Below are 11,867 nucleotides of genomic sequence, written 5' to 3' on the forward strand. Positions count from 1 at the left end.
ATTTTTTTGAGTTTTTTTTCATTTTTTGGGACTTTGACTATATTATTATACATCAAAACATAATAATATCCTAATATCTTAATTGAAAACAACAAATTTTGCCATAAATTTGACTATTATTGCTACAAAAAATGCAATTTGGATATTATTGCAACAAAAAAATTGCAATTTGGATATTATTGCAAAAATTAAAAGGTTTGGATATAATTGCAACAAGTCATAAAGGTTTGGGTTTTTTTTACCATTAGGCCTAAAAACTATGTATGTTGTTAAGTGTTTAAATTTAGAAAACCACAATAGTCATATAATTGTAGTTGTCTATGTTTTAACTGTACAAGTTATCTGTGTATCAATCTTGTTTTATATGCGTATATAACTTTGGCATTGTGCCTTATTATGAGCAATGAATATGTTTTAATATACTCCCTCCGTCCAAAAAAATGTAGACTTATTTTTTGTTACGTGTCTTAATTTATAAGTTTATTTTTATTTTTAAAAAATACTCAACAAACAAATATCCAAATTATGTTGGATCAATTTTATTAATTTAATACAGGAATTAAAAAAATACCTAAAAAAGAATAATATTAGCATTTTCTAACCACAATTTTTCAATTTGATTTTCATACTCCAGCGTGTTTACTCTTTATTTTTTTACTCCACTCTTTTATTTTCATATTTTGCCGCTTTTATACTCCTCCTCCTCCTACTTCTTCTTTTTTTTTTCTCTTAGTCCATCCAAACAAAACAATTAACTATTAAATAAATAAATCAATTTTTTCAGCTCATAACAATTAAATAAATTGATTTTTTAATTATATCATCACCTTTTAATTTTTTTTTTGTAAGTTTCAAATTTAGTTTCCGATTTGCTCAAATTTTTAATTCGTAATCAAATAGCCTCAAATTTTACTTCGAATTCGAATCCAACAATCATAACTCTCTCCTTTCTACTCCTTTATTCTAAACAATTTTATTTAGAACCTTATACCCAATTATGGTCATTTGGCCTCCTAAAAGTAGCAAAATATTAGTTTTAGATGCTAAGTACATAGATGATCATAAAAGATAAATTTGATATTGCTGTTTGGATTTTATAGCTTTTGAGTATAGCCATAAAAGAACAGAAAAAAATTATTAGAACAAGTTTGAAATTATAGAATTGTGTTTTTTATGGTTTGGGATCTTTATATTACATATTTACCTAATTTTTTTAGCAAAAACCCATAAGGAAATGTTAAAATACAAGGGCATAATGCTTTAAAAATCCTTGACATTTTCCCCCCTTTCTATTCTACCTTAACGTTGAAAAATCGTCAATTTTATCTATTTTTTTGTGTTTCAATTGCACCCTGAAATATTAAATTGACGTCTTTTTTATTTGGAAAAATTCAAAAATGTTCTCCATGTCTAGCATATATTAATTGTATATGTTTAAAATTTATTTAGATTTAGTTAAATTAGTTAAGAATTTAAATTAGTTTTAATCTAATTATGGTTTTTAGTTAGTTTTTAAAAATGAAGGACTTATTTATATTTTTTTTAAATGAAAATGAATCTAATTTTATTTTTAAACTTAGTTAATCGAATGATTTTATCCTTTAAGGAAAAAATTGTCAAAAATTGAAAATTTTGAATACAATTAAAACAGGAAAACTACTAAATATGATAAAATTGACCAGTTTTCACGACTTTGACATTTGCTGCCTAGTGCTTATACCATTTGAGCTACAACTCGTTGGTATTAGGGTAGAATTGAAAAGAGATTAAAAGGTAGATTTTTTTTAAGATACTAGTTTCGCATTACGTGCTACGCACGTGGCTCGTAATGTGACTCGTTAATATATGTATTAATAAAATTTATCATAATCATATAAGTATATTTTATTTATGATTATTAGTCAGAATTTTTATTACAAATAAGTATAACACTTTAGTTTATTAATTTTTAAAATTATTCAATGTTAATAACATTTATTTATATTTTACTATAATTTGTTTAATATATCTTAACAATCATAGAATCGACTTATATAGAAAAATAAATTCTTTACATATCAAATAACTGGTTTTATGACTATTTGTGCAGTAAACAATAACATCTAATGGTTTTAAAAATTGGTTTACTTAGTATTTAATATTTCGAAATTATAGGTTGTTTTGCTTTTATGTAAATTTATTCCAAGTTAATGGAAAACTTCCGATCTTGTATGATACACGATAAAAAAAACCAACTATAAATTTCAATTTGATAGATTGATCTCAATTTAAATATTAAAAAAACACAAGTACATACCTCTTTTCTATATAGTAAGGGCGACAATTTCTTTATCTAGAGCAAGATCAACGGTGTAGTCACCAACTCTCACTCAGATATCTTCTCCATGAAAACGATATATCATCAAATTGAGCAAAAAAAATTAGCATAAAAAAATAAAGTAAATGTTTCTTTGAGAAAATAGAATACCAAAAAAAATCAGTAACTTAAATGAGGTGCTATGGTTGTTTTATAAAAAAATTATTAGCAGTAGATGAATTTGAATGTGATAATAAATTTTTATATGAACTTTACTACGTTTATATTAAAATAGTTTATCAATTTTATTATGCTATAATTATTTAATATTATCAAATTACATTATTTATTAATGGCTTTACGGTCTATTATGGCTTGATTATTATTAATTAATAAATTTTTACACGTTATTTTATAGAATGTTAACTCTTAGTTAATTACTCTTTTTGTATGCAAAAGTAAACATATAGTTAATCCAGGTCTCTTTTGTAGTATTATGAAATTTGTTATTCGGGATGACCTTTCAAATATTAAGGGTTTCACTATGATACAAAGTCTGATTAGTAAAAATTAAACTTTCTAATTAGTGAAAGAAGTAAACTTACAATTAACCTCTCCTTTTTATATTTGTACTTAATTTTGTAACTATTTTAACTATTAAAGGCTAATGTTATAATTTTGTATGTCCCCTCTTCATATTATAATTATAGATAAATAGTATAGATAAATAACTAAATAATTATAAATAAAATATTATTTAATAATTAAAACTAATACAATTGAAGTTTTAGTGGAATTAGGAATCAATGAATTTGACTTGAATAAAACAACCTTTTTTTTAATTTACGACTATAGTATTACAGTAATTGATCTTCTCCATACTTTAAACTTCTTAATATTTGTTTCATTGTATTACTTCAAACATAGATAGATATTTTAAATTAATGAGACAACATTAGTAAAAATCTGATACAATTTTAATCTCTTTTATTTTACAAATTCTTAAGTTGCGAAAAAAAACTATCAAAATAGGAAAATTTTAAATTAGCATCCAATAACTTGTAGTGGTAGATATGGTATAAAATTCTACAAAATAGGTGATTGTTTTAATTAGATTAAAAGTAGTTTAATTAGCTAATATTTAGATAGAAAAAAGAATTATCATTGAGTACTAATAATTTAAATAATATTAAGGACATTAACGTAAATTTGCTGGTCCCCCAATCCGTGCTTTTATATATAGTATAGATTAGGCCAAATACAAATACTTGCCGGTTTCTTATTTTTTTAATTTTTACTCTTCATACAATTGTGCTTTTACTCTAGCTATAGAAAGTAAAATAAAAAAAACTGTGTTCTTGGTGGTGTTCGCGGGAAGAAGATGGACGAGGTGAATTTTCAAGTTTTGGAGTCGAAATCAGGCCCTGACAGATTAAGGAGAACAATGGCGCCAGTGTATTTGAAGGCCAAAGATTTGGTGAAATGTACGAATGGATTCAGCGAAGATAATTTAATTGGAAAATTTCAATTCGGAGAAGTTTATCGCGGATTTAATTTTCGTAAAGAAGAAGTTATCGTTAAGGTTTGGAATAATGAGTTAGATAATGTTCGTCCTGGCGACAATGAAGCCAGATGGTCTGTATGTAATTCTAATTTGATTTCTTAACTATAACTTCTTCAATTTTGATTTCTTGTTTCAGTTTGTTTTTTCTATTGTAGGACGAAATTCGGCTGCATGAGTGTTTTAGAAGTCACAATTTCCATCCAAATTTGGCTAAGCCGTTTGCTTTTTGCATTGACGATCATCTATTGGCTGCTGTTTACCATCTTCAGCCACCCGCCATTGACACACTCCTTAATCTCATTGAACAAGGTTATAATTTGATCTTCTTGTTTTTGTAACATATAATAATTGATGTTCGTGTTTAAATCGTCATTTGTTTGGTTCAGAAAGCATTAATCATGGCTGTTTCTGTAGTGTTTTGTCGGAATTCCTGCTTGTTTTTCTTACTTCTGACTGATAGAGTGTCATTGTGTTCAATTCCAGATAGCTTTACCTGGCCGCAAAGGATCAAGGTTGCTCTTGGATTTGCTTCTTTACTTCAATTCATGCATTCTGAGAGCCAGAGTCCTACACGTTTGCCTTATCTTATTCGTAATATTAATGCTGCTCATATAATGGTTGATGAGGTTCGGCTTTTCTTTTAGTTGACTTCATTACTTCATTGGCCATGAGCATTTTATTTATAAACGAGCAATTGAGCTTACCCCAGTTGGGTTGTCTACTATATTTGCCTTCTGTTCTCTAACATCTACAAATTCTTTCTTATGTAGGATCATGAAGCAGTGTTGTTTGATTTAAGCATGATTTCTGGTGGAATTCTCATCGACAAAAGAAACCTTCCAGATCAATATGTTAATGGATGTCATGGTTATATTGATCCAGCTGGGGCATATCCAGGTATTATGTTCTTTGTAAAAGCATAGGGAAATTCATGTAAGATAAATAAATGTACTTTTAAATGTATGATATGGCTCAGTTTTATCTTCAATTTATTGCTGAGAAATTTTCATTAAACAGGGAAAATATTAGGAGAGGCATGGGAGAGATACGTAGCTCTTTAAACTTGAATGTACTCCCCGATAAATTACCATTAAATAGGGAGAAGTTAAGGAGAGGTGTGGGAGAGATAAGCAGTTCTTTTTCTTTTCATCTTTTGAAAAGTAAACTTGATGTTGCTGTCAAATTATTGCTAAATTTAGACCTGGCTAGCTATTCTGCTTCTAGATCATCGTGTCAACATTACGCAGTTCCCTTAATGAATGGTAGATCTGATGACATGGAATTTTTATTGCCACAACCAGTTTTCTTTTACTTGAGATAATCTTTCGAGTCTTCTCCCTCTTTCATCCCTCTTGACTTGGCTATCTTTAGATCAGACCTCACATTATATGTCTCACTTCCTACAGGTAAATGGTCAGACAAATGTGATGTTTTTTCGTTTGGCGTGCTGATCTTATCTTTAATCAGCAAAAGAGTCTGCAAAGACATTCGTGATTCTTCCCCAGTGTATGAATGGGCCAGGGAAGAGTATAAATCGAAAAGTTCTTCTATTAATTTTGGTAAAAGCCAGTCCTCGCTTGTGCATCAGAGCCTAGAATCAGGACCAGAATTCTACTTTAGTGATGCAATTACTATTACAAAATTGGCGATGCGTTGTGTTCAGCATGATCCTCAAAAGAGACCAAAAATGAAGAAGGTTGTTGGATGTTTACGGAATTTGAATGTTACTCGACATTATGCGGATAATTGGGAAATTAACAAGATACTCAATGGTGATGTTGGTATTTTGCAACATGATAGCCATTCAGGTACTTATGTTTTATGCAATTTCAATAATTTAAGAAAGAGCTAGTAATTGTTTTCCTACTAGCTTTCGATTACAATGTCTTATCTGATCCATTTATTAAGTGGAATCATATGGATTATTGAGTAATGGGATGTTGCATATCTGACTATCTGTATTACTATTACCATAAATTTGTTTATGGTTATACATATATGGATCACCAGTAGTGATACAGTGCCATAACACATTAATATTGTTACTGTCTTCCTATATTGGCATGTCTTCCCTTTAATTGGTGGATTACTAGCAGTGAGTAATATCTATGCAAAGTATAAATTATTCATTGCTGTTGTTTGAACTTACATTCTCTTTGAAATTTGGGATCATCTTATTGCAAATAAGTTCTAAGACTTTAATTTGGTCCAAAGTTTTCTTTGCCATGCATTGCTTTTTCTTGCTTATGCAATAACATGTTTACATTCTGTCTTGAAACAAATAATGTTTTATGATCTTTATGTGGGTTTAATGGACAGGGAAGAAATCTAAGCAACATTTAAAATGGCACCAGAAACGTATCTTGCGATTCTTTCCTGCTGGACTCATAGCTTCCAGCAGTTTCAAAGACTTTAATCATAGTTGGAAAGGTGAGAAATTGCTATTAATATAATTGCTGCTTATTTATATGCTTAACTCTTTGTGCACCTCTTGCCTACCTGCATTTGTTAGAATAAAGATGGGTGGTTAAGTGCTGACTGCTGCATGCAGTATGCAGGGCAAAATGATATTTGTTAGTTAGAAACCAATACATCTTATTGCTGTTGTCACAATGATATTTCTGTTTCTTTATAAGATTCTTCTGTTGAAAAGAATTTTAGTTTTCATTTTTTGCTCGTTACATAATAGCTGAGGAGCATTTTGTGCACCTCTTTTTAACTTCGTAGCTGAATATGCTAATTTTTTCCGTGCAATTTTTCATCTTGTATACACAGTACTTTATTGATTGTGATGTGTGGGTTTGTTGGACAGAGAAAGAATCTGTGCGACTTACAAAACGGCTTCATGGATATTTCTTTCAAATCACTCTTGACAAATGCCACCTTTTTAGTGATTTAAGAGGCAGTAATCACAGTTTAATGGGTGAGTGATTGTTTTTTATAGTCAATTTATTTGCTGCTTCTCCATATCCTTCCTCATGCTACTGTCCTCCTGTTTAGTGATTGCAGTTTGCAGAAAGAAATTTGACCAAACCTCATCATTTTGCAGTTGCTTTTTGTTAAGTCTATTGCATTTGGATCCAAAATATTATTTACTGCTGAAATTCAAGGGCATCTGAATACCCATCTCCATATAATTACTCAAAGGAATTATTGAACTATTGGAATTGTAATCTTGTAGTTTAGAGATGGACTTTTCATATATGGTGGTGACCAAAAGATTTTGCATCATATTGCAGTATGTGTTAAATATGTTTCCTTCTCAGCATTTTTAGTGGTTATACTTCAACTTTGCAATACTGATAACACATATAGAAGAGGCATGAAACAAACATTATACTCATGTAACTGTTTTTGTCAGTAGGTCAGTGTAGAACCTGCTAAGAGAAGCTGCTTTCTAAATTCTAATCTTTTTTTTAGTTTTCCTTCGTGTCTTTTCCAGTTCATCATGGTTTACTGGTAAATTGATGCTTAATATTGTTTTATGCTCTAGGGGGAAGTTCTGTTGAAGGAAAAGATAATGCACTAAAAGTGTTTTCTTATGAAAACCTACGCGTGTTCACCAATAAATTTAGTGAACAAAATCGCATTGGAAATGTCCAATACGGAGAAGTTTTCCGCGGTAAGATTGATGATAAAAACGTGATGGTGAAGATTTGGAAAGTGAATACTGAATTGTATCTAGCTGGTTGGTTTCATAATAAAGACAGGTTATGGGTATGTTGCTAACTTATGTGTATGTCTTTCGTGTATGACCTAAGTCTTTTCTTGCCTAAATTAATTTTATCTTTCAGGATGAGATGGCATTGCTTCAGGATCCCAAACTTATATCTCATCCAAATTTGGTAAAATTGATCGGATACTGCTATGAGGAAGATGGTTTTGGTGTTGTCTATGATCTTGATCCACACGATACAGTACGTCGTCTTGTGCCTAGAGAAGGTACATATTCATGCGCTTCACTTGACTCTATAGGCCCTCTGGGTGTTTGGCTTGATTCCAGAGATACCTTGACTCTATGTATCCAATTAACTCTTGTCGTGTGCTTGTGTGTTTCTTGGTGGTTGTTTGCTGTAATTTTTTTGACTATGATATGCTATTGCAAAAAAGCTAAAATGTGATAGATTATTTTAAAAATGCCTAACCATCAAGACCTTGGTTGCTTATAAGTTACAACATAATATGAATGATAATAACTGCTGTTCTTAGCTTTGAATAAGAGATCTGTACTTGGGAAGAATCATTTTCTTTAGATTTCCTCTTTAAGCTGGTAGAAAAAGCAGTTCATTTGCGAGAACTGAAGATAAATAAATCATTCTGATGCTCTGTGTTTGGGCTGTTGTGAGTCTTGTGACTTTATTTGTTTGTTCTAAACCTTTGATTAATGTTGTTCATCCATTTTGTGGGTCCTTTATGTGCCAGTTTCTGTAGTGATGACCCCATTTATAAAATTCCTCTGTTGTTAAACTTTAGCATGGTTTGCTACAAACATGCTTCCCATCACTTTCGGTCTCACGGAATTCCTTATTATATGGAAACTTTCTATCAAAACATCCGCAGAATCTGGCAACTGGCATTTGATACGCAATTCAACAGATGACTGAACTATGTGACTATTATTCAGTATCAAGAAGTGAAGTCAATTTTGGTTGTTTATAAGGACAGGAATCTCATCTAGCTTCCAATTTTAATATTATACTTGCTAACACTTCTGATGTTTTATTAGGTCATTTATGATCTCCTTTGAATAATCACTTACTTTTTTAAGAAGTACTAAAAATTGAGACTGTTAAATATGAAGGACATTTGAACTTTATTTTCAAATGGAAAAATTCCAATTTAAAGAATGGATATAATTGAAATTGAAAATGGGATTAAATTGACGATTTTGAAAGTTTGGGATGTAAACGGAAAAGTAAAAAAGATGAGGTATTTTTGGATGATTACGTCTAGATGATTAAATAGTTGAAAACATAGGAAAAAAGAGTTGACCATTTTATTTGTAATTAGTGACTAGCTAGAAAAATACTTTCTGACGGAGATTATCCTTTTCTCGTTGATGTTAAACATTGTAATATTGTATGACATATATACCATAGAATTTTTGTAGAAATATATTTTCTTTTGTTTGTTTTTTTTCATTTATTTTCTTATTGTCATCTTATGATAAAAGTTTTAAATTATTGATAACTTTTGATCTCTTCTTACTAGTACTTTAAGCTATAGGTAATGCATGGACTATGTTGCTTTGCTTATTGAACACTTTGGTATTCTATAACAATTGGTGATCAATTATATGTTGGTTGTAGATGGCTTTACTTGGCTGCAGAGGATTAAGGTTGGATATGAATTTGCCAGCCTCCTTAAGTTTCTTCATGCTCCTAATCCGCCCTATGAGCCATGTAGAGTTCGCAGTATAGATGCTTCTCATATTGTACTTGACAAGGTCTTTGCATCTGTCTGATATCCTTTTACTTCCTTTCTGCAATTAATTCTTTTTTTTATAAAGTTCATATTTTGATTTGCTGTGATTTGTAGGAGTACAGCCCAAAATTATTTGAATTTGGGATTTGCAGTGGTGGAATCATTCTTGACGATAGATATAAAAGGAACAAGTATGCATGTGGAAGCGGGGAATACATTGATCCGCATCCGTATACTGCTTATTATGGAGGTATGCCAACTTAATGACCTGATTTTTGTTTGGATCATTTATCAATTTTCTTGCTTTTCCTAGAATGTTATTAATGTGGATATAATGAAAACATGAGATATGATATTAATATGTGGCCGTCCACACTCGCTTAAGTATTCCAACTGAATCCATAAAAAACAGAACAATCTTACTTTCTCCAGTTTGTGCGCTTCTACCTGCAGTAAATGCTGAAACTCCCTTATGCAATTTCTTTTTATTCTGGCATGACAAAGTTTGGGAATGTGGGTAATTTGCGGACAGGCTCGCTGGCGACAAGATCTGATGTTTATGCTTATGGCTGTATACTCCTGAGCTTGATATCGAAACAAATTTCTACATTTGAGGAGATAAGGAATGGCACTCTTTGCATTAGTGAATGGGCTGTCGAAGCATACGAGTCGCAGAGATCGAAGAAAGGCTCGGTGTCGCTTGTGCATGAAAGCCTAAAGAATGATGATGGTTTTAATGAGAATGATGGAGTTGCGCTTACAAAGTTGGCACTGCAATGCGTAGATATGGAAGGATGTAAGAGGCCTGCCATGAAACAAGTTGCGAAGCGTTTACGGAAGCTACATGCTGTTGGCAATCATGCCAAAGACTTGGGCATCAAGCATAAATATCACTATGTAGAGATTTAGAGGACATAATTTTTATTTTTATTTTGATAATTTTTAAGGGAAAGCGCAACTTAGCAAAATTTTGTTCAGTGCTTATAACTCGTTGGTAGGACATTAAATTATATCATATCACATGAATCTATATGATTTTGGTAGTTTGTATTTTGCGTGACAAACTATTTATATGCTATATTTTAATTATTTACTCATATTGCTCGGTCTGTTGTAAACGACATTGCCGCATTCCGCCATAACTTCGAGAATGAATTAAATTTGTTTTGTCGAAATTTAATGCCAGATAAAAAGGATTTATGTTATAGTTTTTCTTGTGATGGTCCAGGACGTGGTGGTACATGTGATATTTCGGCTTGGGACGTCCTAATTTTTTACGTACAAGTAGCTCGGCTTGGGATGTCCTAATTTTTTAAGTACAAGTAGCTAAGCATTATATCTGTCTCGGATATTAAATTCCCTGAGTCACTGAGTTATTCCAATACTACGGAAAGGGTACTAAGATTCAAATCGTTAAAAAACCAGTCACTAAGTTATCGAACTATTTCACGGGATGTCACTCGAGGCACAACGCACTAAACTTTTTGCGTTTTGTCCTACGTGGCAATGTCATAATTACAAAAAGGTGTATAATTTAGTATCCTTTTTTAATAAAAAGATATAACTTTGTACAAGTTTTGTAATTTGCGAAAAACATAATAACCTTCTTTTAAGAGGGTGACTTCCCTTAGAAGTAATTCAATAAATTAGTGACTGTTTTTTAACGATTTGAATCTTAGTACTCTTTCTGTAATCTTGAAATATCTCAGTGACACATAGAGTTTAATATCCTATCTATCTCTTCCTCACCGCATTAAGACAGATTCAACATTTAACAAGTCAAGATTTAGCATTCACTTCAGGAAGTCAAGAAGTAAGTCAGCATCTGGCTTTGGGATTTATTTAAGGGATAATTAGGAGAATACCTAAATAGTGAAAATATTTGCATTTGTTAACTAAAAAATTTCAACTTGATTTCTCTACCCTAACATATCAGGTATTTATTTTTTTACTTTCCTATTTATTTTTATACTCCATTTGTACTTTACATTCTTTTTTTTTTCTTCTTCGTCGTCGTCTTCTTCTTCTTCTTCATCAACTCATTCAAAAAAAATAACTATCAATTCAGCAATTCAATTCAAAATCTTCAGCTCATAGCAATTAAACAAACTGATTTCTCTAATTCTATCATTATTTTTTAAAAATTTATTGTAAGTTTCAAATTTAGTTTCTGATCCGCTCGAATGTTTAATTCGTAATCAAATCGCTTTAAATTTCACTTCGAATCCAAATCCATCGATCGTAACTTTCTCCAAAAATAAAGAAAACTGTAAATTATTAATTTATTTGTTCTCATTAAAAATTTATTAAAAACGGTTTCAAAAAGTTTCAAATGCAGTTTCATTTGCAGTTTCAAATATAGTTTCAAACGGTTTCCAAAAGTTTCTAAAACACAGTTTTATTATCATTTAAAAAATGTTTATAAAGTCGTTTCAAACAGTTTACAAGCGTTTCAAACAGTTTCAAAAGAACAGCTTCAAACAGTTTACAAATGTTTTAAACAGTTTACAAGCGTTTCAAACAGTTTCATAAAACACAATTTGCAACCTTTATCTAAATACAGTTTCAAACAATTTAAAAATG

The 11,867-nt window shown here is 30.6% G+C and overlaps 1 protein-coding gene across 6 annotated transcripts; it reads left to right on the forward strand.

Annotated features, from left to right (window-relative positions):
* The first annotated feature begins 3,559 nt into the window (after window positions 1-3,559).
* LOC126657740 (probable serine/threonine-protein kinase PBL20) lies at window positions 3,560-10,348 on the forward strand. Of its 6 annotated transcripts, none has more exons than XR_008789534.1 (12): window positions 3,560-3,935; window positions 4,016-4,169; window positions 4,344-4,486; window positions 4,631-4,757; window positions 5,267-5,668; window positions 6,180-6,290; window positions 6,673-6,783; window positions 7,354-7,577; window positions 7,655-7,802; window positions 9,170-9,306; window positions 9,407-9,534; window positions 9,817-9,951. XR_008789534.1 is itself a non-coding variant. In XM_050352501.2 (12 exons), the coding sequence occupies exons 1-12, from the start codon at window positions 3,678-3,680 to the stop codon at window positions 9,803-9,805; spliced, it is 1,968 nt and encodes a 655-aa protein (XP_050208458.1). In that variant the 5' UTR covers window positions 3,561-3,677; the 3' UTR covers window positions 9,806-9,904. The 6 variants fall into 6 exon arrangements, 5 of the variants coding, with proteins under 5 accessions (XP_050208458.1, XP_050208457.1, XP_050208453.1 ...); XM_050352501.2 differs by having other exon boundaries at window positions 3,561-3,935; window positions 9,399-9,534; window positions 9,789-9,904; XM_050352500.2 differs by having other exon boundaries at window positions 3,561-3,935; window positions 9,399-9,534; window positions 9,738-9,827.
* Window positions 10,349-11,867: the final 1,519 nt, after the last annotated feature.

This window comes from Mercurialis annua, linkage group LG7, assembly GCF_937616625.2.
Source record: "Mercurialis annua linkage group LG7, ddMerAnnu1.2, whole genome shotgun sequence".
Classification (NCBI taxonomy): Eukaryota; Viridiplantae; Streptophyta; class Magnoliopsida; order Malpighiales; family Euphorbiaceae; genus Mercurialis; species Mercurialis annua.